Raw genomic sequence first — 23,860 nt, forward strand, 5'->3', positions numbered from 1 at the left:
TTGGGGACAGCCGTGGCGGGCCCGGAGCAGCATCAGGCGACCCTGGAGCCCCCCCGAGGCCGCAGCCCAGCCCGTCGGGCAGCAGGAGGCGCGGGCGGGGGACGGCCCTCCCGGACACTGCCCGCGGCTCTCCCGGCCCAGGACGGCGGGGACGGCCCTCCCGGGCACTGCCCGCGGCTCTCCCGGCCCAGGACGGCGCGGGCGGGGGGGGGGGGGACGGCCCTCCCGGGCACTGCCCGCGGCTCTCCCGGCCCAGGACGGCGCGGGCGGGGGGGGGGGGGGACGGCCCTCCCGGGCACTGCCCGCGGCTCTCCCGGCCCAGGACGGCGCGGGCGGGGGGGGGGGGGGGACGGCCCTCCCGGGCACTGCCCGCGGCTCTCCCGGCCCAGGACGGCGCGGGCGGGGGGGGGGGGGGACGGCCCTCCCGGGCACTGCCCGCGGCTCTCCCGGCCCAGGACGGCGGGGACGGGGGGGGGGGGGGGGACGGCCCTCCCGGGCACTGCCCGCGGCTCTCCCGGCCCAGGACGGCGCGGGCGGGGGGGGGGGGGGACGGCCCTCCCGGGCACTGCCCGCGGCTCTCCCGGCCCAGGACGGCGCGGGCGGGGGGGGGGGGGGACGGCCCTCCCGGGCACTGCCCGCGGCTCTCCCGGCCCAGGACGGCGGGGACGGCCCTCCCTGGCACTGCCCGCGGCGCGGGTGGGCGGCGGGCGCAGCGGAGGGGACGCGCCGGCCGGGGCGGGCTCTGCACGGCCGAGCGCACGGGAGGAACGGCGCTCGCCAGGCGCGGTGCTCAGTGCTCACAGTGCTCACGGTGCTCGCCCGCGGCGCCCGCCCTCCGCGACCCGCAGGGCGCATGCGCCGCCGCGGCGTCCGGGCCGCTGCCATGGCAACGGCGGGGCGAACCGCGCACGCTCCGGCCCGGGCCGCGCCCCCGTGCGCACGCGCGCCATCCCGCGGCCCGGAGCGGCCCCCGCGGCGCGCCCCCCCGCAGCCCCTCGGAGCCGGTGTCGCGGGCGGCCCGGGTGCGAGGCTGCGTGCGGGCCCCGGGCGCCCCCGGCTGCGAGGCGGCGGCGCGGGCGCGGGAGGCGCGGCCCGGGGGCGGCGGCGCGCGGTGATGACGTCGCGGCGCGCGTGACGCGAGCATCCCGCGACGGGCGGGGGGCGCGGCCGGCGCGGCCGTTTCGAAGCGGCGCCGAGAGGAGACCCGGCCCGGCCGGCCCGGCCCGCCGCCGGCATGGCGCCCGGGAAGGCGCTGCAGCCCGTGCTGAAGATGAAGGTGGACGAGCTCTTCCTGCACTGGCTGAGCGAGCCGGGCACGCAGCGCCTGCTGCACGCCTGCCTGCGCCGCCTGCGCGCCCCCCGCGACCCCCGGGCCGGCGCGGGACACTCGGGCGGCGCGCCCGGGGCACCCCCGCCGGACACGCCGCCCCCGCCGGACACGCCGGACACGCTTCAGCCCCCGCCGGACCCGCCGGACCCGCCGCAGCCCCCCCTGCAGCCCCCCCTGCAGCCCCCGCTGCAGCCCCCGCAGCCCGCGGCGCCCAGCCCGGAAGCCGCCAGGAGCGCGCCGCACGCGCGGGGACCCCGCCGGTCGGCAGGGACGCGAGCGGTGAGTCCCCGGGCCCGGGCCAGCGGGGGGCGTCGGCGGGCACGTCCTCTCGTCGCCGTCCGGGCCGCGCGCCGAGGGATGCCCCGCGCAGGGGCTGGCGCAGCGGGTGCGGGGACCCCTCGCGGCTGGCGCAGCGGGTGCAGGGCCCCCCTCGCGGCTGGGCGCTCTGCTGTCCCTGGCTGCTGCCCAGCTGACCCTGGCAGTGGGCGCCTTGGGGCGGGGGCTTCGCAGGGGGCAGCGCGTGTGCAGGGGCGGGGCCGTGCAGCTGCGAGCGGACTGCGGCCAGGGGCCTGCGTGTGCCCGGGCACCCGGGCTGCTGAGGGTCCCTGCCGGGCAGTGGGCAGCGGCGCAGCCTCATGGGCCACCCAGAGCCCTGTCTTCCTCGGGACCCCACTGCAGTGTCCCCGCTGCCCTGTGTCCACCCGTCCTGTGTCCACCCGTCCTGTGTCCCCGCTGCCCTGTGTCCACCCGTCCTGTGTCCCCACTGCCCTGTGTCCCTCTGTCCTGTGTCCCTCTGTCCTGTGTCCCTCTGTCCTGTGTCCCCACTGCCCTGTGTCCACCCGTCCTGTGTCCCCGCTCTCTGGGGCCCGCTGTCCTGTGTCCCCACTGCCCTGTGACCTTCTGTCCTGTGTCTCTCTGCCCTGTGTCCCTTTGTCCTGTGTCCCCGCCTCCCTGTGTCCCCGCTTTCTGGGGCCCGCTGTCCTGTGTCCCCACTGCCCTGTGTCCTTCTGTCCTGTCTCTCTGCCCCGTGTCCCTTTGTCCTGTGTCCCCGCCGCCCTGTGTCCACCCGTCCTGTGTCCCCGCTGCCCTGTGTCCACCCGTCCTGTGTCCCCACTGCCCTGTGTCCCTCTGTCCTGTGTCCACCCGTCCTGTGTCCCCGCTCCCTGTGTCCTGCTGTCCCATGTCCCTCCCGTCTCCCCTGTGGCCCTGGTTCCCAGCAGCTCTCCCCCCCTCCCTGCAGCACGTCTGCGTGACTGTCCTTGGAGCCTGCAGGGTGGGACCCAGCAAGTGCCGTGCTCAGCCTGCCCCTGTCCCTGTCCCTCTGCTCCTGTGACATGACCCTGGGACAGGGGTCACTAACCCTCTGAGTGTGGTCACTCGCACTGCGTCTGGGACCCCGGGCCTCTCCCTCCCTCCCTCCCTCCCTCCCTCCCCCTCCCCCTCTTTCCCTCCCTCTCCCCTCTCCCTCCCTCCCCCTCCCCCTCTCCTCCCCCTCTCCAGCTCTCTCCCTCTTGTTCTCCCCTTCTCTCTCTCTTCCCTCTCCCTCTCCTCTCATCTCTCCCTCCCCCAGTCTCTCCCTCCCGCCTCCCGCCTGTGTCGGCGTGAGCACTGCCCTCCGTGTCCTCCTGGTCCCTCGGGACGCAGGGCCTGCCCTCAGGGTCCCTCTGCCTGTGACCTGCTCTGCCCGACCCGCACCCCTGTGGCCCCGCGTCCCTCTGCTGCCTTACTTGGGGACCAGCGTGTGGACAGCCGCGTCCAGCCCGTGTCCCCGCGTCCAGTGTGGCGACAGGGCCTCAGGGGTCAGGCTGCCCTTGCCCCCTGAGCCGCCCCCTCCCTGGGGCAGGAGCGTGTGGGTGGGGGCTGCAGCTGAGCTCCCCTGCAGTGCTCGGGGGCGCGTGCGGGTCGCCTGCTGTGCTGTCAGGGCAGGCGGGCGGCAGGGCCACAGCGGCAGGGCCACAGCGGCAGGGCCACAGCGGCAGGGACACAGCGGCAGGGCCACACCCACCGGCAGGGACACAGCGGCAGGGACACAGCGGCAGGGCCACAGCGGCAGGGACACAGCGGCAGGGCCACAGGGGCAGGGACACAGCGGCAGGGACACAGCGGCAGGGACACACCCACCGGCAGGGCCACAGCGGCAGGGCCACAGCGGCAGGGCCACAGCGGCAGGGCCACAGCGGCAGGGACACAGCGGCAGGGCCACAGCGGTAGGGCCACACCAGCAGGGACACAGCGGCAGGGCCACAGCGGCAGGGACACAGCTGCAGGGCCACAGCGGCAGGGCCACACCGGCAGGGACACAGCGGCAGGGACATACTGGCAGGGCCACACCGGCAGGGACACAGCGGCAGGGACATACTGGCAGGGCCACACCCACCGGCAGGGCCACAGCGGCAGGGCCACAGCGGCAGGGACACAGCGGCAGGGACACACCGGCAGGGCCACAGCGGTAGGGCCACACCGGCAGGGCCACAGCGGCAGGGCCACAGCGGCAGGGCCACAGCGGCAGGGACACAGCGGCAGGGACATACTGGCAGGGCCACACCCACCGGCAGGGCCACAGCGGTAGGGCCACACCGGCAGGGACACAGCGGCAGGGCCACAGCGGCAGGGACACAGCGGCAGGGCCACAGCGGCAGGGACACAGCGGCAGGGACACAGCGGCAGGGACATACTGGCAGGGCCACACCGGCAGGGACACAGCGGCAGGGACATACTGGCAGGGCCACACCCACCGGCAGGGCCACAGCGGCAGGGACACAGCGGCAGGGACACAGCGGCAGGGACACACCGGCAGGGCCACAGCGGTAGGGCCACACCAGCAGGGACACAGCGGCAGGGCCACAGCGGCAGGGACACAGCGGCAGGGCCACAGCGGCAGGGCCACACCGGCAGGGACACAGCGGCAGGGACATACTGGCAGGGCCACACCGGCAGGGACACAGCGGCAGGGACATACTGGCAGGGCCACACCCACCGGCAGGGCCACAGCGGCAGGGCCACAGCGGCAGGGACACACCGGCAGGGCCACAGCGGTAGGGCCACACCGGCAGGGCCACAGCGGCAGGGCCACAGCGGCAGGGCCACAGCGGCAGGGCCACAGCGGCAGGGACATACTGGCAGGGCCACACCGGCAGGGACACAGCGGCAGGGACATACTGGCAGGGCCACACCCACCGGCAGGGCCACAGCGGCAGGGCCACAGCGGCAGGGACACACCGGCAGGGCCACAGCGGCAGGGCCACAGCGGCAGGGACACAGCGGCAGGGACACAGCGGCAGGGACACAGCGGCAGGGACACACCCACCGGCAGGGCCACAGCGGCAGGGACACAGCGGCAGGGCCACAGCGGCAGGGCCACAGCGGCAGGGACACAGCGGCAGGGACACACCCACTGGCAGGGCCACAGCGGCAGGGCCCAGCACAGCTCTCACACTGGGCAGGGTGTGGACGCGCGGGCCTGGCTCTCAGTCCTCCGTGGGGCCCCTGCTGCCCCCCCGCCGCCTGCTGTCCCCGTGTCTGCTCAGGTCTGACCCGCGAGGCTGCGGCCAGCTCCGCCAGGGCCCGTGACCGGCTGGGTGTCCGGGGGGCAGGAGGGGCAGCCCTGCAGCCTGGCCTGGAGAGGGGCTGTGCAGGGCAGAGGGTGCGGCGGGCGTGTGCACTGCCCGGAGCCACCTGGTGGCCTGTGGGGTGCCGTAGGGGGCAGCGGGGCGGGTGGGCACAGGCCTGGACACGGGTCTCGATTGGATGTGCAGCTGTGTGTGTGTGTGTCTGTGTGTGTGTGTCTGTCTCTCTGTGTGTGTCTGTTTCTCTGTGTGTGTCTCTCTGTGTGTCTGTGTGTGTGTGTGTGTGTGTGTCTGTGTCTGTGTGTGTGTCTGTCTGTCTGTGTGTGTCTGTGTGTCTGTGTCTGTCTCTGTGTGTGTGTATGTGTGTGTGTGTGTCTCTCTGTGTGTCTGTGTCTGTCTCTGTGTGTGTGTGTGTGTGTCTCTCTGTGTGTCTGTGTGTCTGTGTCTGTCTCTGTGTGTGTGTATGTGTCTGTCTCTCTGTGTGTCTGTGTGTGTGTGTGTCTGGGTGTGTGGGGGGACGACCCTCTTGGAGCCATCTCAGTGTCCAGGGAGGGTGGTGTGGACACTGCGGGGCCTGCATCCTCCTGTCTCATCTGTAGGGTGGGCGCCCATTCCCGAGGGCAGGTGACCCTGAGCCCAGCCTGGTACCTGCAGCCAGTGCAGCTCAGGGTCCTGGTTCCCACCAGGGGAAGCCCGTGTCCACCTTCCTCATGAAGAGTCTCTGCTGCCCAGACTTCTGCAGGCCTCCCCGCTCTGGGGGGATGGGGGGACTCGGGCTCCTGTGTGCCGCTGTGGGACTCGGGCTCCCATGTGCTCTGGGAGTGGAGACTCGGGCTCCTGTGTGCCGCTGTGGGACTCGGGCTCCCTTGTGCTCTAGGAGTGAGGGAGCAAGTGTCCAGTGGTCAGCTCCCCGGGAAGACAGCAGCCTTGCTGCCCAGCAGGACGCAGGTGCGGGGACATCTCCCAGGACATCCTGCTGGTCTGTCCTTTACCCCGTGTGCCCACATCCGTGTGCTCCCCAGTCCGCTGGCTCCCTCTGCCCTGCCCCTGCCGCGCAGGGTGCCCAGCGCCCCCGTGCCGCCCGGCACCAGGCTCTGCTCTGCGTCCCGTGCAGGGCTGGCCGGCCGCGGTGTGCTGTCCCTCCCGGCCGGCGGGGCCGCTGCTCCTTGCCCACGCGGCGCCCGCCTCCTCCCCTCGCGCCTGTGCCCTCCCCAGCCTGTGGAATGCGCGCGGCCCGGGCCGGCCCCCAGAGCGCCCGGCCGGCGACGCATGGAGCGCGCTGAGCCCGGCCCAGGCCGCCCCGGACACAGCTGCCGCCTCGAGCCCGCCGGCCCCGGCCTCCCGCAGCGCGGCCCCGGCCCCGGCCCGCGCCGGCCCCTGCGCGCCGACACCATGCGCCTGCGGGAGCTGTCGCTGCGCCAGGACCCCGACCTGCGCCAGGAGCTGGCCGCGCTGGCCCGCGGCTGCGACTTCGTGCTGCCGTCCCGCTTCAAGAAGAGGCTCAAGGCCTTTCAGCAGGTCTGGCGGGGCCGGGGGCCTGTGGCCGGGGGCAGTGCGCCGGGCCAGGGTCTGTGCGCGGGGGCAGTGCGCGGGGGCAGTGCGCGGGGGCAGTGCTCGGGGCCGGATCAGTGCGCGGGGCCGGGGGGGGGGGGGGCCGAGAGCGGGGTCAGTGCGCGGGGCCCGGGTCTGTGCGCCAGGCCAGAAGACTCTGCGCGGGGCCGGATCAGTGCGCTTGGCCGGGGGCCGTGCGCCGGGCCAGAGTCTGTGCGCGGGGGCAGTGCGCGGGGCCGGGGGCCGAGAGCGGGGTCAGTGCGCGGGGCCAGAGTCTGTGCGCGGGGCCGTGCGCCGGGCCAGAGTCTGTGCGCGGGGGCAGTGCGCGGGGCCGGGGGCCGAGAGCGGGGTCAGTGCGCGGGGCCAGAGTCTGTGCGCGGGGCCGGATCAGTGCGCGGGGCCGGGGGCCGTGCGCCGGGCCAGAGTATGTGCGCGGGGGCAGTGCGCGGGGCCGGATCAGTGCGCAGGGCCAGAGTCTGTGCGCGGGGCCGGATCAGTGCGCGGGGCCGGGGTCCGAGCGCGGCCGCCCGAGCCCAGGCGGTGCGCAGGGCTGTGGTGGGCGCGGGGAGGCTGTCTCCCCGCCGGTGCCCCGGTGTGTGTGGGGGGAAGCTGCCGGTGTCCGCGCCCCGCCGTGGGGCGCCCGTGGCTCCCGGTGCCCGGCGCGCCCCAGGCCCGCTCTCGCGCGGCTGCTCCGAGGCCCGCGTGCTCGGCCGGGACGGGCTGCCCCGGCCCCAGCGCACTTGCGGGCCGCGCGGGGTGTCCTTTGAGCGGGATGGACCCTTGTCCCGCGCCCGGCCGGGACGCGCGCCCCTGCTCCCGCGGCTTGTGTGTGTGTGTGTGTGTGTGTGTGTGTGTGTGTGTGTGTGTGCGCGCGCGCGCGTGTGTGTGACGGCCCGAGGGGACGCGTGCGGGCGCCCGGAGCTGCCGAGGACTCCAGCCCGCGCCGTGCCTCCGTGTCCACGCTGCTCCCAGCGGACACTGCCCGCTGCCCCCGCCTGTCCACTGCGCAGGCCTTTCCTCCGCCCTCTGCTCGGGTCGGGGTCGGGGCATCACCGAGTGCCCGGTGCAGGCCGGCGCGCACAGGTCGGGGCCGTGGGTGCTGTGGGCCACGGCAGGGCCCCCGGTGCCAGGACCACTGGGCTCAGCTGTGGGGGCTGGACCATGGGCGGGGCCCCCTTTCCTTACAGCCCGAGGGCGCCCATGGGGGACTCCCACGCAGCGGGCGGCGTGGACAGGCGTCGGAGTTGAGGGTGTTGGGGAGCAGGACTTGGCCGAGGGTGGGAGCCACAGTGGGCGAGACCGGAAGGGCACTAGAAGGCGGGGCTGGGCACAGGTGTGGGCCAGGAGGCTCTGAGCACAGACGAGCCCGGCCCTGCGTCTCGGAGGCGGGGCTTGCCCCTGGTGGGCGGGGCGTGAGGGTCAGGGACTGAGCTCTGATACGCGGAGGGGTGGGACCTACGTCTAGGAGGCGGGGCTTGCCCCTGGTGGGCGGGGCGTGAGGGTCAGGGACTGAGCTCTGATACGCGGAGGGGTGGGACCTACGTTTAGGAGGCGGGGCTTGCCCCTGGTGGGCGGGGCGTGAGGGTCAGGGACTGAGCTCTGATACGCGGAGGGGTGGGACCTACGTCTAGGAGGCGGGGCTTGCCCCTGGTGGGCGGGGCGTGAGGGTCAGGGACTGAGCTCTGATACGCGGAGGGGTGGGACCTACGTCTAGGAGGCGGGGCTTGCCCCTGGTGGGCGGGGCGTGGGGGTCAGGGAGTAAGCTCTGAGCTCCAGGAGACAGAGGCGGGGTGCAGGGTTGGGGCTGTGAGTGTCAGGGGCTGGGGCTTGAACATGGGGCAGGGGCGCAGGGGGCGGGACGTGAATATCAGGGAGGTGAGGCTGGGGCATAGGGGCGGGGCAGTGAGTCCCAGGGAAGCCGGTTTAGGACAAAGGGGGCGGGGCCGTGAGTATCGGGGAGGCGGGGCTGGGACGCAGGGGGCGGGGCCGTGAGTCCCAGGGAAGCCGGGTTAGGACAAAGGGGGCGGGGCCGTGAGTATCGGGGAGGCGGGGCTGGGACGCAGGGGGCGGGGCCGTGAGTCCCAGGGAAGCCGGGTTAGGACAAAGGGGGCGGGGCCGTGAGTATCGGGGAGGCGGGGCTGGGACGCAGGGGGCGGGGCCGTGAGTATCGGGAAGGCGGGGCTGGGGTACGGGGGTGGGGCTTGATCATGGGGCAGGGACACGGGTGGTGGGGCTGGACGCAGGGGTGGGGCCGTGAGTCCCGGGTGGGGCTGTCGCGCAGGGGGCGGGGCCGTGAACCTCGGGGTGCCTGCGGTCCCCCTGGGCTCCCCCTTGCTGCGGCCTTCTGGGGACTTGGGCCGTGTCCGGTGTGCCCCGAGGGTCTTCTCTCCCTGGACCTGTGCGGGGGTCGCAGGGCTGTCGCCGCCCCACTGTGTCCAGGAGGGCCGGGCGGAGGCCGTGGGGGTGGGCGCGTTCCTGTGGGGGGGAGTGTCTCCCAGGGCGTCCCCCCCCCCCCCGCGGGAGCCCCCCTCCCCCCCCCCCCCCCCCCCCCCGCCCGTTGCCGGCTGTCGCGGGACAGCTGCCCCTCCGCGGCGTCAGCGGAGGGCGCGGTTCCCGGGTGGGCCCGCACAGGGCTTCCCGCCTGCTCGCAGGGTCCGTGAGCCCCTCGGGGTGCGGGGCGGCGCCCGGGTCTGCCGGGGGCGCAGGGGGCCGCCTGCCCTCCCCGCCCGGCCTTGAGCTCGGGCTGGCGCTGCCCGCCGGACCCGCGCCCTCCCGCGCAGAAGGGGCGGGCTGGGTGGGGGGAGGTCCTGGGGGAGGGGCTGGGAGGGCCAGGGTCGGGGTGTGTGCTGGGAAACGCGCGGCGGGTGTGGAGGGGGGAGAGGCGGGGGACATGGGGGCAGACCTGAAGGGCTGAGCAGCGGTGGCCGGGTGGGAGCTGTGGGCGGAGGGGTGCTGGGAGGCGGGGTCCCTCTGGGAGGCAGGGGGGGTGGGGGGTGGGAGGCGTTAGGGATGGGCAGGGCAGGGGTGGTGGGAGAAGGGCCCTGTGGGGGAGGCCCCTGTGGCCTGGCCTGTGCCTTGCCCTGGGCGGGGGTCTGCGCAGCCCCGGGGCACCTGCTGTTGGCCGTGCCCTCCGCCCCTCCGCCTGGGGTGGCCGCCTCGGTGCTGTGCAGTGGCCCTGAGGTTGGCACCAGGTCTGTGCACCTGCGGACACGGGGGCTCATGCTGCTGTCCCTCCCGGTCTCCCGCCCCTCCCGTCCCTCCCGTCCCTCCTGCCCCGGACCCCGTCCCTCCCGCCGTCCCTCCCGTCCCGGGGCACTGCTCCTGTTGCCCTGACCATGCCGTCGTGTGTCTGTGCCCGGCCGTGTGCGTCCCCCTGCCGTGGCCCCAACCTGCCGCCCCAGCCCGCGGGGCCGTCCCGGGCCCAGTGCTGGCGCCCAGTGCTCTCTGGCCTGAGCACTGCGGCCTGAGGCAGCTGCTGCCTCACCGGGACCTGCCGGGCTCCGCGGGCCCCTCCCAGGGAGCGGCCCACCCAGCACGGCCCAGTCCCAGGCCCCTCCTGTGCACGGGCCTCCCCGGGGCCCCCAGCACAGCGGGAGGCGCTGACCCGCCCTGCCCGAGCCCCTGCTCCTCATTCCCACACGCAGGCCCGTGTGCACACACGTGTGCTCTCAGCCCTGCACCCACTGTCCTGTGCACGCCTGACACATACACACACGTGGGCACCGTGACTTCACCCACTGCCCGAATCCACCCATGCCCCTCGCCTGCACACACTGACACTCCTCGTGGTAGAGGCCTGCTCGCATGTGCACCTGTCTGCGGCCATACGCTCACATGCTGGGCCGCTGCGTGCACATCCACACGTGCAGAGTGTGCCTGCGTGCACACCCCACACGAGCAGAGTGTGCCTGCGTGCACACCTCCACACGTGCAGAGTCTGCCTGCGTGCACACCCCACACGAGCAGAGTCTGCCTGTGTGCACACCTCCACACGTGCAAAGGGCAGAGTCTGCCTGCATGCACACCCCACATGAGCAGAGTCTGCCTGTGTGCACACCCCACACGAGCAGAGTCTGCGTGCATGCATGTCCCCACACGTGCAGAGTCTGTGTGCACGCACACCCTCGCACAATGCAGTGTCCCTGTGTGCATAATGCATCCGTGCCGTGTGTAGTGTTGCTGCACGCCTGTATGTGCATGCCTGTGTGCACTCTCACGTGGCACATGCCTGCCTGCAGACACGCCTCTCCACACACGACTGCTGCCACGCAAACCTCACCACACACAGCTGTACGCCTGGCCACACACACAGACCTTTCACACACACCCACATGCACACGTGACTAAACACACACCGATCACTCACAGTCGACCGCCTGCACACCTGCCTGTGCACTCAGTTACCTGTCCCCTGCCTCCTCCACACACCTGTCTGCACACACCCCTTCTGGTGCCTCGGTGCCTGCACACATCCCTTGCCCCGGCCCCACTCTTACTGTTCCCCACAGCCCTGCTGCCCACCCCTCCACCGTCACACGTATATCTCACACACACAGTCACACACACACCAGCTGCCCCCCATACACACAGCTGCCTTTCCTGGGTGCCCTTGCCGGTGCTCCTGTGAGGGCGGGAAGCTGTGTGTGCGTCCGACCGTCCGTGAGAACCGCGCCCTGAGTGGGCAGCAGCTGCCAGGAAAGGGCCGGGTGGCCGCAGCTGTGCCTCGCGGGCACTATTTCCGTCCTCAGATTAGGCCTGCAAAGCTCCCGTGTCCGCGCGCTGTTTTCTCTGGGCTGTCCGGGCCAGTTGCCAGCCCAGCCTGTATGTGTGTGCATCTGTGTGTGTGTGTGTGTGTGTCTGTATATCTCTGCGTGCATGTGTGCTGCGTGTCTGCAGGTCTGTCTTTGTGTCTGTGTGCCTTTGCCTTTGTCTCTGTGTGTCTGTGCATGTGTGTCTCTTGTGTGTGTTTGTGTGCGTGTCAGTGTGTGTCTGGGTGTCTGCTGCGTGTCTGTATGTGCCGTGTGTGTATATTTCTCTGTGTGTATATGTGCTGTCTGCGTGTGTTTGTGTGTGTGTTTCTCTGTGTCTGGGTGTGTGTCTGCTGCGTGTATGTGGATGTTTCTCTGTGTCTGTGTGTGTCTGTGTGTGTGTCTATATGCGCCTACATATGTGGATGTTTCTCTGCATGTCTGTGTGTGTGTTCCCTAAGTGGACGGTTTGCTGTTGGAGGATGTGGGGCGGGGTCACCCCTGTGACCTGCAGCACAGACGTGGCCCCTGTACGTAGAGCTGCGTGTCCACTGCGGGATGTTGGCCCTGGCCCCGGTGTCAGGAGCGCCCCTGCCCAGCCTCTCGCACCCACCCCCGGGGTCCCTGCTCTTGCCCAGAGCCGTCCCACCTGCGCCCGCAGCTCCTCTCTCGCGAGGCTTCCCGTCCATCCCCGACGTCCGTCTGAGCTGCTGCTGTTTGTCGTGGCCGCGACCCTGTCCTCACTGATGCTGCCCGCCTCAGGTGTGCCCGCGCTGCCCAGCGTGTGCCCATGTCAGGTGTGCTGGCGCTGCCGACCGCGTGCCCGCCTCAGGTGTGCAGCTCCTGTGGTGTCCTGAAGGTGTCGTTCCTGCCCGTGCTGCAGATGTGTTGCCGTCTGTAGCCCTCGTCTCATACCTGTGGGTGCGTGTGTGTGCCTGTGTGTGTGTGCACGCAGTGGTCTTCTCACCCTGCCTGCAATGCCAGGTGTCCCAGCGACGGTCACTCTGGGCTTCCGTCCCACCCTGTTGGTAGTGCAGAGGGTACCTGTGCTGTGCCCTCCACCCCTTCTCTGACCCCACTGTGCTGAGTGCCGTGGCCTCTGCCCGCCCAGGGCTGTCAGCAGGGCTCCTGCCTCACAGGCCCCCCCTGCTCTTACCTCACAGTGCCCCCCTGCCCTCACAGGGCCCAGCCCTCACTGGCCCCCCTGCTCTTACCTCACAGGCCCCCCTGCCCTCACAGGGCCCAGCCCTCACTGGCCCCCCTGCTCTTACCTCACAGGCCCCCCTGCCCTCACAGGGCCCAGCCCTCACTGGCCCCCCTGCTCTTACCTCACAGGCCCCCCTGCCCTCACAGGGCCCAGCCCTCACTGGCCCCCCTGCTCTTACCTCACAGGCCCCTGCCCTCAAGGCCCCCTGCTCTTACCTCACAGGCCCCTGCCCTCAAGGCCCCCTGCTCTTACCTCACAGGCTCCCTGCCCTCACAGGCCCCCCCTGCTCTTACCTCACAGGTCTGCCCTCACAGGGCCCCTGCCCTCACAGGCCCCTGCCCTCACAGGCCCCCCTACCCTCACAGGCCCCTGCCCTCACAGGGCCCCCTGCCCTCAAAGGCTCCCCTACCCTCACAGGGCCCCCTACCCTCACAGGGCCCCCAGCCCTCACAGGCCCCTCCTGCTCTTACCTCACAGGCCCCCCTGCCCTCACAGGCCCCCCTGCCCTCACAGGCCCCCCTGCCCTCACAGGCCCCCCTACCCTCACAGGCTCCCCTGCCCTCACAGGCCCCCCTGCCCTCACAGGGCCCAGCCCTCACTGGCCCCCCTGCTCTTACCTCACAGGCCCCTGCCCTCACAGGCTCCCTGCCCTCACAGGCCCCCCCTGCTCTTACCTCACAGGCCCCTGCCCTCACAGGGCCCCTGCCCTCACAGGCCCCTGCCCTCACAGGCCCCCCTACCCTCACAGGCCCCTGCCCTCACAGGCCCCTGCCCTCACAGGGCCCCCTGCCCTCAAAGGCTCCCCTACCCTCACAGGGCCCCCTACCCTCACAGGGCCCCCAGCCCTCACAGGCCCCTCCTGCTCTTACCTCACAGGCCCCCTGCCCTCACAGGGCCCAGCCCTCACAGGCCCCCCTGCCCTCACAGGCCCCCCCTGCCCTCACAGGGCCCCTGCCCTCACAGGGCTCCTACCCTCACAGGCCCCTCCTGCTCTTACCTCACAGGCTCCCTGCCCTCACAGGGCCCAGCCCTCACAGGCCCCCCTGCCCTCACAGGGCCCCTTGCCCTCACAGGGCCCCTGCCCTCACAGGGCCCCCTGTCTTCATAGGCCCCCCTGTCCTCACAGGGCTCCTGCCTCACAGGCCCCTCCTGCCCTCACAGGCCCCCCTGCTCTTACCTCACAGGCCCCCCTGCCCTCACAGGCCCCCAGCCCTCCCAGGCCCTCCTGCTCTTACCTCACAGGCCCCCCTGCCCTCACAGGCCCCTGCCCTCACAGGCCCCCCTGCCCTCACAGGCCCCCCTGCCCTCACAGGGCCCAGACCAGTAGTGCCCTGCTTGCCACCGTGCCTTGTCCCGTGGGTGTGTGGGTGGCAGCCCCGTGCCAGTGCAGCACTGCGGGTGGCCCCGGCTGTGGCCCTGCTGCTCCTCCGTGGGCTGCATGTGGGTCTGGCTGCGTGGCCCCTGCGCAGAGCTGGGCGGCCCGTGTCCTTGCGAGACGGCCCTTGCAGGCGGGACCCCACCGCACTGTTCCCTGCCGAGACCTTCCCCTCAGTGGCCTGAGCCCCGCCCAGGCAGGACCCTGGGAGCACTGGCGGGCGGAGGCCCGGTGGGAGCCCCCTCTGTGAGCCCGCCCCCCTCGGTGCCGGCCCCCACAGGCCGCAGCCCCAGTGTCCCCACGGGCCGCCTTGCAGCTGCCCCTGTGCTCACGTGCGAGAGGGCCCGTGGGGGGCTGGCGGCAGCTCCCAGCGGGGGCTCTGGGGCTGTCCGTGGACGCCAGGCCGTGCCCATCCCCGCCAGGCCAAGGCCGACCACCCTCTCGCCCGCGCGCGCGTGGTGCAGCGGGAGGACGGGCGTCCCCGCTCACGAGCACTCCCGTGTCTCTGCGCAGGTCCAGCGCAGGAGGGAGGAGCCCCTGCCGCCCGCCCCCAGCCGGGACATCCCCACCTTCTACTTCCCCAGGGGCCGCCCCCAGGACACCGTCAACGTGGACGCCGTCATCGCCCACATCGAGAGGACCTTCGCCGACTTCCCGCAGGAGAGGGCCACCATGGACGACATGGGCCGCGTGGCCAAGGTGGGTGTGGGCGGGTGATGCCTCCGTCCACTCAGCACGGCAGCGGGCGCCAGCGGGCAGTGCCCCTGCACAGGGCACAGTGCGACCCCGGCCAGTGGGGCCCAGGGGCCGGTGGGACCCAGGGGCCGGTGGGACCCAGGGGCCGGTGTCAGCGGAGTCGTCGCAGGGCCGTCGTGCAGTGTGACCCGGGAGAGGGGTCAGCAGCGGCTGTGGCTGAGGTGCCAGGTTGTGCTTATGCTGTTGTATGTGTTGGCGCCCCTGAGTGGGGCCGGTGGCGCCTGGCGCTGGTTGATTCAGAGGCTTGTCTTCAGGGGACGCCTCCTGCCGCAGATGACCCCACGTTTCCCTCGGGCGGGGTGGCTCCTGGTGATGTTAAGGGGCGGCCTGTGGCTCTGTGCTCAGGGGCCTCTCCCGAGTGCTATGGGAGGCCCCGGGGCAGCCACGTCACAGCAGCAGCCTCACCCCATGCTCCTGCGGCTCAGAGCTTGGTTCCCACCGAGTGACTACGGGGGCGTCTCTGGTGGCCAGAGCGGGGAGGCTGTGCGCCCCGGTCTTGGGTGGGCAGGTGGTTTGTGCAGCAGGTGCCTCGTGTCCCTGGGCCACGGCCTGTCCCAGCCCCTCCTCAGGCTTACGAGTAGTTCAGCTGTGGAAACTGGGCTCGCCCTGTCTGCGGGCGGGCAGTGCTTCCTGAGTGACCGGCACCACCCGCTGTGTGGCTGCAGGGCAGCAGTCTCCGTGTCAGGAGATCCCGTGCCCAGTCTGGGTGTCCATCCCACATGTCCTCTTCACCTGCCAGCACCCCGCCTCGTCCCCATGTGTGTCTGTCACCTTCCGCAGTGTCTGTGTCCTGCCCTGAATCTGGGTCAGAGTGGGTCCAGATCCCCAGGGTACTGCTCAGCGCAGAGACCCGCTTGCACTGGGTGCTTTGACCAGATTGCTCGTGCCACACCTGGCCCCCACACAGAGCAGCCGCCTGATCTACCCTGAGAAGTGCCCCCGTCTCCTTTTTGCAGCGTCCCCATCTCTCCAGTCTCCAGTCTCTTCACGGTCTCTACAGTTTAACCAGTCTCCCCACAGTCTCCCCACAGTCTCCCCACAGTCTCCCACAGTCTCCCCACAGTCTCCTCACAGTCTCCTCACAGTCCCTTATAGTCTCCCCACAGTCTCCCCACAGTCCCTTACAGTCTCCCCACAGTCTCCCCACAGTCTCCCACAGTCTCCCCACAGTCTCTTCACAGTCTCCCCACAGTCTCCCCACAGTCCCCCTACAGTCTCCCCACAGTCCCCCCACAATCCCTTATAGTCTCCCCACAGTCCCCCCACAGTCCCTTACAGTCTCCCCACAGTCTCCCCACAGTCTCCCCACGGTCTCTTCACAGTCCCCCCACAGTCCCCCCACAGTCCCTTATAGTCTCCCCACAGTCTCCCCACAGTCCCCCTACAGTCTCCCCACAGTCCCCCCACACTCTCCCCACAGTCCCCCCACAATCCCTTATAGTCTCCCCACAGTCCCTTACAGTCTCCCCACAGTCTCCCCATAGTCCCCCCACAGTTTCCCCACAGTCCCCCACAGTCCCCCCACAGTCTCCCCACAGTTTCCTCACAGTCCCTTACAGTCTCCCTACAGTCTCCTCACAGGCCCCCACAGTTCCTTACAGTCCCCCCACAGTCTCCCCACAGTCCCTGCACAGTCCCTTACAGTCTCCCCACAACTATCCCCACAGTCCCGCCACAGTGCCTTATAGTCTCCCCACAGTCTCCGCAGTCTCCCGCCTCCTCCCCATCTCCCTACAGTTTTCCCCATCCCTCCCTCCGTCTCCCCCATGCTTTGTTCCCGATGGGGAGAGTCGCAGGGTCAGCGTGACAGACCCCTCCTCACAGCCCCACAGGCGCGCGAGGCCTCCGTGTCATCTCTGCAGCACACAGGCTTGCACGGGGTCCCGTGTGCTCCTCTGCTCTGTAGCCTGTGGCCGCCGTTCCCTTCGTCACTGTTTATGGCTGCATTATCGGGCCGGGGGCATCGTATCGGCCCTCAGCCCTCACCAGAGACGACCAGCATTCCTGCCCATGCGTCTGCTGGGATCAGATGTAGGTCACCTAGGAGTCATGCGGCAGGACAGAGTGGACAGACAGACCGCAGGAGAGACACGCCCAGGGCGGGGGGACTCAGGATGTCCCCTGCCTGGGACATGCTGTGTGGACTGTGGGTTCCTGCCATGGTTTCCGCCTCGGCCTGCTGAGGAATTTGCTGTTGAGTTTCAGTCAGAATTGTGGTTTCTGGAACCTTCTGCCTGGTCATTTCTGTTCCTTGAACAGCCAAACCGTCTGGCGCTGGTGGTTTGTGCAGCCATTTGCTGCACTGCGCTGTCTCTGGTGTCCCGGCTGTCTCCACAGGCCCGTGCTCAGTGCCTGGGGCCCAGCCGGGCGTGCCCTGGGCGTCTGCTGGGAGACCCTCGCCGAGGTGTCTGGGGTTAGGGTCCTTTCCTAGGCCTGGTCCGCGCTCCTCTTCTCTGTCCTTGGAGAGTTCTGGTGCTGTTTCGGGGTGGGCGGCCGGGGGGCGGCTCCCAGCCCTTGCCCACGTGAGCAGCTGCCGCTCGCCTCAGTCCCTGCAGTGACTCGGCTGAGGGGACCTCTCCTGGTGCTGGGCTTCCGTGCTCCTTCCCCGTCAGCCTCCCTGGGCGCCCGGGGGTTGGGGCTGAGCCCCCGCCCCTGCAGCCCCTGGCACGGCAGGACACGAGGAAGGGACCGGCCTCTGGCCTGCGGCTGCCCTGGGCGCTCGTGGGAGGAGCGTCTGTGAGCGGCCAGGGCAGAGCCTGCCTCACTGCCCCTCCCGCAGGCCTGCGGCTGCCCGCTCTACTGGAAGGGCCCGCTCTTCTACGGCGCCGGCGGAGAGCGCACGGGCTCCGTCTCCGTGCACAAGTTCATCGCCATGTGGAGAAAGTGAGTCCCAGCCGGCTTGGGCACGGGGCTGCGGGCGGGCGGCTCCTCCCCACCGCTGGCCTGCATGGCCCTGCTGGACAGAAGTGGGGGTGACCTCGGGGATGGCCACTACCTACGAGAGACTCTTGTGTACCCTCGGGCCCACGTGACCGTCCACTGCTCAGTGCCTGGACTGAGGTGGTGTGCAGCGTGTGTGTGTGTGTGTGTGTGTGGGGTGTGGTGTGTGTGTGTGTGTGTGTGTGTGTGTGGGGTGTGTGGTGTGTGTGTGTGTGTGTGGGGTGTGTGGGGTGTGTGTGTGTGTGTGTGTGTGGGGTGTGTGTGTGTGGGGGGGTGTGGTGTGTGTGTGGTGTGTGGGGTGTGTGTGTGTGGGGGGGGTGTGTCTGTGTGTGTGTGGGGTGTGTCTGTGTGTGTGTGGTATGTCTGTGTGTGTGTGGTGTGCAGCGTGTGTGTGTGTGTGTGGTGTGTGTGTGGGGGGTGTTTCTGTGTGTGTGGTGTGTGTGTGTGTGTGCGTGTGTGTGGTGTGTCTGTGTGTGTGTGAGTGGATGGGTGTGTGTCTGTGTGCACCCACGGGCCATGTGACCCTGTCCTGCCAGGGCCCTGACTGGCCGGCACGCAGCTGGGGCGTGTGTGCCCGAGTACAGCGCACGTCTCTGCATGCAGGGTTCTGCACAGCTGCCACGATGACGCCGCCAAGTTTGTGCACCTGCTCATGAACCCCGGCTCTAACTACCTGGTCCAGGAGGACTTCATCCCCTTCCTTCAGGTACCGCTCCCGTGTCCCCGCTCGCTCCTGCTCCGCCAGGGACGGCGCCCCTCCCTGCAGGGGCGCACAGGCCACCCCGGCAGGGCCTGTGTCCCGGGCACTCGGCACACACAGACCTGCGTGCCCTTCCTGCAGGGCTGGGAGTCTACACTGCACATGACACAGAGCCGGTCTACACCACACGTACACGCCTGCCCTTCCTGCAGAGCTTGGCGGCTACACCGCACATGAAGCTGTAGGTACTTGTGGTCTACACCGCACACTTCATCTCCTTCCTGTGTACACTGTCTGTGCCACACGTGCCTTAGGCCCTGCTTGCATGTCTGTGTGCCACTGTGCGACTACACACAGCTGTGTCCATCTCTCCTGCACTAACGAAAGCACACACACCTGTCTGCACCACACACCACACTCAGGCCACTTCTGCCCACCTGCGTCAACACCGTGCCATGGGTGTGTTTGGTCTGTACCACAGTTTGTGTGTGTGTGTGTTGTCTAGTCTACACCGCAGATGCTCACTCCTATAAGGGTGTCCTCAGTCTGTCCCACACAAGTTCCGTGTGTGTTCTTTCCTTTTCACTTAGACTTTGTGTAGCTAAAGGACGTGACTTGCAGAGTCACTGACTGAGTTGTAGGCAGATAAAATCCCCCCACCAGCCCCCCACCAGCGCCCACTGCCCTGCGCAGTGTCCCTGTGCTCCTCCCCACCCCGCCTCCCCTCGGCAGGCACATCTCCAAGCTGGGCAGCTGCGGCTGAGGTCTCCTGCTTTCAGTGTTGTTGGGTCTGTGCCTCGGGCCTGTGGCTGTGCCCCGGAGCCTGCTCACTCACTCGTGATTCCCGTTCTCGCTCCCCGACCCCCTCCTCCTCCTCCTCCTCAAGCTCTGTCTTTCACTGCTCCGTCCTGTGAGATGGGTTCTGCGTCTGCCTCGATGCCCTCACCACTTTCCACTGACACACTCGGTGTGCCCACAGCTCTCCTCACCCTTCTGACGGCCTGTTCTTGGGAGGGGCTTGTCCACGCCACGGGCTCAGGCCTGAGAATGGCAAGCTCTTGTCCACACCACCCACCCCAGCCCCCCCAGCTCATGTCCACGCCAGCTCATGTCCACCCACCCACCCTAGCCCTCCCCAGCTCATGTCCACACCACCCACCCTAGCCCCCCCCAGCTCATGTCCACACCCTCAGCCCTCCCCAGCTCATGTCCACCCACCCACCCTAGCCCTCCCCAGCTCATGTCCACACCACCCACCCCAGCCCTCCCCAGCTCATGTCCACACCACCCACCCTAGCCCCCCCCAGCTCATGTCCACACCACCCACCCCAGCCCTCCCCAGCTCATGTCCACACCACCCACCCCAGCCCTCCCCAGCTCATGTCCACACCACCCACCCTAGCCCCCCCCAGCTCATGTCCACACCACCCACCCCAGCCCTCCCCAGCTCATGTCCACACCACCCACCCCAGCCCTCCCCAGCTCAGGTCCACCCCACCCACCCTAGCCCTCCCCAGCTCATGTCCACACCACATGGTGTCCCCACGTTCACACACATGCTCCTGTGTGTGCCCCAGAGTTTCTCTGTGGTGCCCCATGAGTCACGTCGTCCCAGTGCCAGCGTCTGCATGCCCTGAGCCCTCAGCCCTTCTCAGGACTGTTCCCTGTGCCTGGCACAGACTATCTCTGGGTATAAAGATCCCACATCTGTACACATGCCGTCGTCCTTCTCACACGCACAGGTCTGTGTATGAGCCAGGCACGCAGGAGTTATCTGTCTGCACCTAACCTAGGCTAGAGTTAGGTGGGCACCCCAGGGCTGCATCCCTCACAGAGCTGGTCACTGGCCAGGTAGAGCCTGGTCGTGGACATTTATCCTCAAGAGAGCTAGTCACAGGACACGGGTGGCTGGGATACGACCATGGCTGTGGGCTAGGATGCAGAGTAGCAGAGTCCTCATGAGACACCCAGAGCCCTCAAGCAGACACCTGCAGAGCCCTCACAAGACACCCCAGAGTCCTCACACAGATACCCCGAGTCCTCACACAGAGACCCCAGAGCCCTCACACAGATACCCCGAGTCTTCACACACACCAGAGCCCTCAAACAGACACCAGAGCCCTCACACAGACACCCCAGAGTCCTCACAACACCAGAGCCCTCACACAGACACCAGAGCCCTCACAGACACTCAGAGTCCTCACACAGATACCCCGAGTCCTCACACAGATACCCCGAGTCCTCACACAGACACCCCGAGTCCTCACACACACCAGAGCCCTCACACAGACACCAGAGCCCTCACACAGACACCCCAGAGTCCTCACAACACCAGAGCCCTCACACAGACACCCAGAGCTCTCACACAGACACCCAGAGCCCTCACAGACACCCCGAGTCCTCACACAGACACCCCGAGTCCTCACACACACCAGAGCCCTCACACAGACACCAGAGCCCTCACACAGACACCCCAGAGTCCTCACAACACCAGAGCCCTCACACAGACACCCAGAGCTCTCACACAGACACCCAGAGCCCTCACAGACACCCAGAGTCCTCACACAGACACCCCAAAGTCCTCACACAGACACAGAGCCCTCACACAGACACCCCAGAGCCCTCACACAGACACCCCAGAGTTCTCACAACACCAGAGCCCTCACACAGACACCCAGAGCTCTCACACAGACACCCAGAGCCCTCACAGACACCCAGAGTCCTCACACAGACACACCAGAGTCCTCACACAGACACCCAGAGCTCTCACACAGATACCCAGAGCCCTCACACAGACACCCAGAGCCCTCACAGACACCCAGAGTCCTCACACAGACACCCCAGAGTCCTCACACAGACACCAGAGCCCTCACACAGACACCCCAGAGTCCTCACACAGACACCAGAGCCCTCACACAGACACCCAGAGCTCTCACACAGACACCCCAGAGTCCTCACACAGACACCCAGAGCCCTCACACAGACACCCCAGAGTCCTCACACAGACACCCAGAGCCCTCACACAGACACCCAGAGCCCTCACACAGACACCCCAGAGTCCTCACACAGACACCCCAGAGTCCTCACACAGACACCCAGAGCCCTCACACAGACACCCAGAGCCCTCACACAGACACCCCAGAGTCCTCACACAGACACCCCAGAGTCCTCACACAGACACCCAGAGCCCTCACACAGACACCAGAGCCCTCACACAGACACCCAGAGCCCTCACACAGACACCCAGAGCTCTCATACAGACACCAGAGCCCTCACACAGACCCCAGAGCCCTCACACAGACACCCAGAGCCCTCACAGACACTCAGAGTCCTCACACAGACCCCAGAGCCCTCACACTGACACCAGAGTCCTCACACAGACACCCAGAGCCCTCACACAGACACTCCAGAGTCCTCACACAGACACCCAGAGCCCTCACACAGGCACCAAGAGCTCTCACACAGACACCAGAGCCCTCTCACAGACACCCCAGGGCCCCTACACAGATACCCCAGAACCCTCACACAGACACCGCACTCATGTAGACTGTGCTGATGAAGAGGTGTGTGTGTTTGTGTGTTTGTGTGCATGTGTGCGTGTATGTTTGTGTGTGTGTTTGTGTGTGTGTGTGTATGTCCACTGTCTTGCTGATGGAGAATTGCCATGATGGCCACTCCGTGAGATTCGCCTTCTGGTGTGAGGCCTCGTGGAGTCCTGTATGCATGTGGGTCTGGGCCATGTGTGAGTGAGTACCCCCTGCAGAGCCCACGGGAGCAGTGTAGGGCAGGGTCCTGCTCCCTCCCCCACTGTCACACGGCTCAGCCATCACCGTCACCGTTGTCTTTCTGCATAGGACGTGGTGAACTCCCATCCTGGCTTGTCCTTCCTGAAGGAGGCGTCGGAGTTCCACTCACGCTACATCACCACTGTGAGTACCCAGCACCTGCCCCCTGAGTCCAGCAGGCCCGGATCAGGTAGGTGACCCGGGCAGCGCCAGGCCAGGGCCAGGCTTCTGTGCCCCTGTGACCCCGTGCCACCATCCTTGTATGTACTCTAGGGGGTAAGGAGGGCACATGAGGGACATGCCCCTGTGCCGTGCCCAGTGTCCACTGTCAGCATGTGCACGGGGGCAGGAGCTGACCCACACAGCCGCCTCGTCTGTGGCAGTGAGACAGGTACCGGGGGTCTGGTGTCCAAGGCCCGGAGCAGCAACACATCCTGGGGTGGGCAGGAGGGTGTCCGGGTGGGGCCGCCCTGGGGCGGGCAGGAGGGTGTCCGGGTGGGCCCAACCAGGGCACGGAGATGTGGGGTGTCGGGCTGCGGGCTTTGCTGACACAGCAGTCAGTGGGGCTGTGGGCAGGCGTAGGTGGGGCGGCTGTGTGTCCAGGGTGCGCGGCCCTGCCTGACCCTCACCCCCGCTTCCTGCTGGCTTTGCAGGGAAGGACTCACTCAGGGCAAGTTCAGGCTGCCCGAGTTCAGCCCCAGGAGTGTACTCACCACTCCCTGGGGGAGGTGCTGCACATGCAGCCTGGCAGCTGCCGGCACACAGACTGGGTGCCGCTGTGTCCGCCTCAGTGCAGAACACCACACACACACACACACACACACACAGACTGGGTGCCACTGTGTCCGCCTCAGTGCAGAACACCACACACACACACACACACACAGACTGGGTGCCACTGTGTCCGCCTCAGTGCAGAACACCACACACACACACACGCACACACACACACAGACTGGGTGCCACTGTGTCTGCCTCAGTGCAGAACACCACACACACACACACACACACACACAGACAGACTGGGTGCCACTGTGTCTGCCTCAGTGCAGAACACCACACACACACACACACACACACACACACACACACACAGACTGGGTGCCACTGTGTCCGCCTCAGTGCAGAACACCACACACACACACACACACACACAGACTGGGTGCCACTGTGTCCGCCTCAGTGCAGAACACCACACACACACACACACACACAGACTGGGTGCCACTGTGTCCGCCTCAGTGCAGAATACCACACACACACACACGCACACACACACACAGACTGGGTGCCACTGTGTCCGCCTCAGTGCAGAACACCACACACACACACACACACACACACACACACAGACTGGGTGCCACTGTGTCCGCCTCAGTGCAGAACACCACACACACACACACACACACACACACACACGCACACACACACACACAGACTGGGTGCCACTGTGTCCGCCTCAGTGCAGAACACCACACACACACACACACACACACACACAGACAGACTGGGTGCCACTGTGTCTGCCTCAGTGCAGAACACCATACACACACACACACACACACAGACTGGGTGCCACTGTGTCTGCCTCAGTGCAGAACACCACACACACACACACACACACACACGCAGAGTGGGTGCCACTGTGTCCGCCTCAGTGCAGAACACCACACACACACACACACACACACACACACACACAGACTGGGTGCCACTGTGTCTGCCTCAGTGCAGAACACCACACACACACACACACACACACACACACACAGACTGGGTGCCACTGTGTCCGCCTCAGTGCAGAACACCACACACACACACACACACGCACACACACACACAGACTGGGTGCCACTGTGTCCGCCTCAGTGCAGAACACCACACACACACACACACACACAG

At 68.3% G+C, this 23,860-nt stretch overlaps 1 protein-coding gene across 2 annotated transcripts in view; it reads left to right on the forward strand.

Moving 5' to 3' along the window:
- The first annotated feature begins 1,116 nt into the window (after positions 1 to 1,116).
- PPP2R3B (protein phosphatase 2 regulatory subunit B''beta) overlaps positions 1,117 to 23,860 on the forward strand; it is a 34,096-nt gene continuing 11,352 nt past the window's right edge. Inside the window, exons 1-6 of one of the 2 annotated variants that reach the window (XM_055123628.1) lie at positions 1,117 to 1,609; positions 5,774 to 6,414; positions 14,291 to 14,476; positions 17,313 to 17,416; positions 18,077 to 18,179; positions 22,028 to 22,102. In XM_055123628.1, coding sequence (XP_054979603.1) covers positions 6,166 to 6,414; positions 14,291 to 14,476; positions 17,313 to 17,416; positions 18,077 to 18,179; positions 22,028 to 22,102 — 717 coding nt within the window. In that variant the 5' untranslated portion in view covers positions 1,117 to 1,609; positions 5,774 to 6,165. The remainder of the gene's footprint in view (positions 1,610 to 5,773; positions 6,415 to 14,290; positions 14,477 to 17,312; positions 17,417 to 18,076; positions 18,180 to 22,027; positions 22,103 to 23,860) is intronic. The other variant, XM_055123629.1, reaches the window with a different exon arrangement.

The sequence above is a fragment of the Sorex araneus genome, assembly GCF_027595985.1.
Source record: "Sorex araneus isolate mSorAra2 chromosome X unlocalized genomic scaffold, mSorAra2.pri SUPER_X_unloc_6, whole genome shotgun sequence".
NCBI lineage: Eukaryota > Metazoa > Chordata > Mammalia > Eulipotyphla > Soricidae > Sorex > Sorex araneus.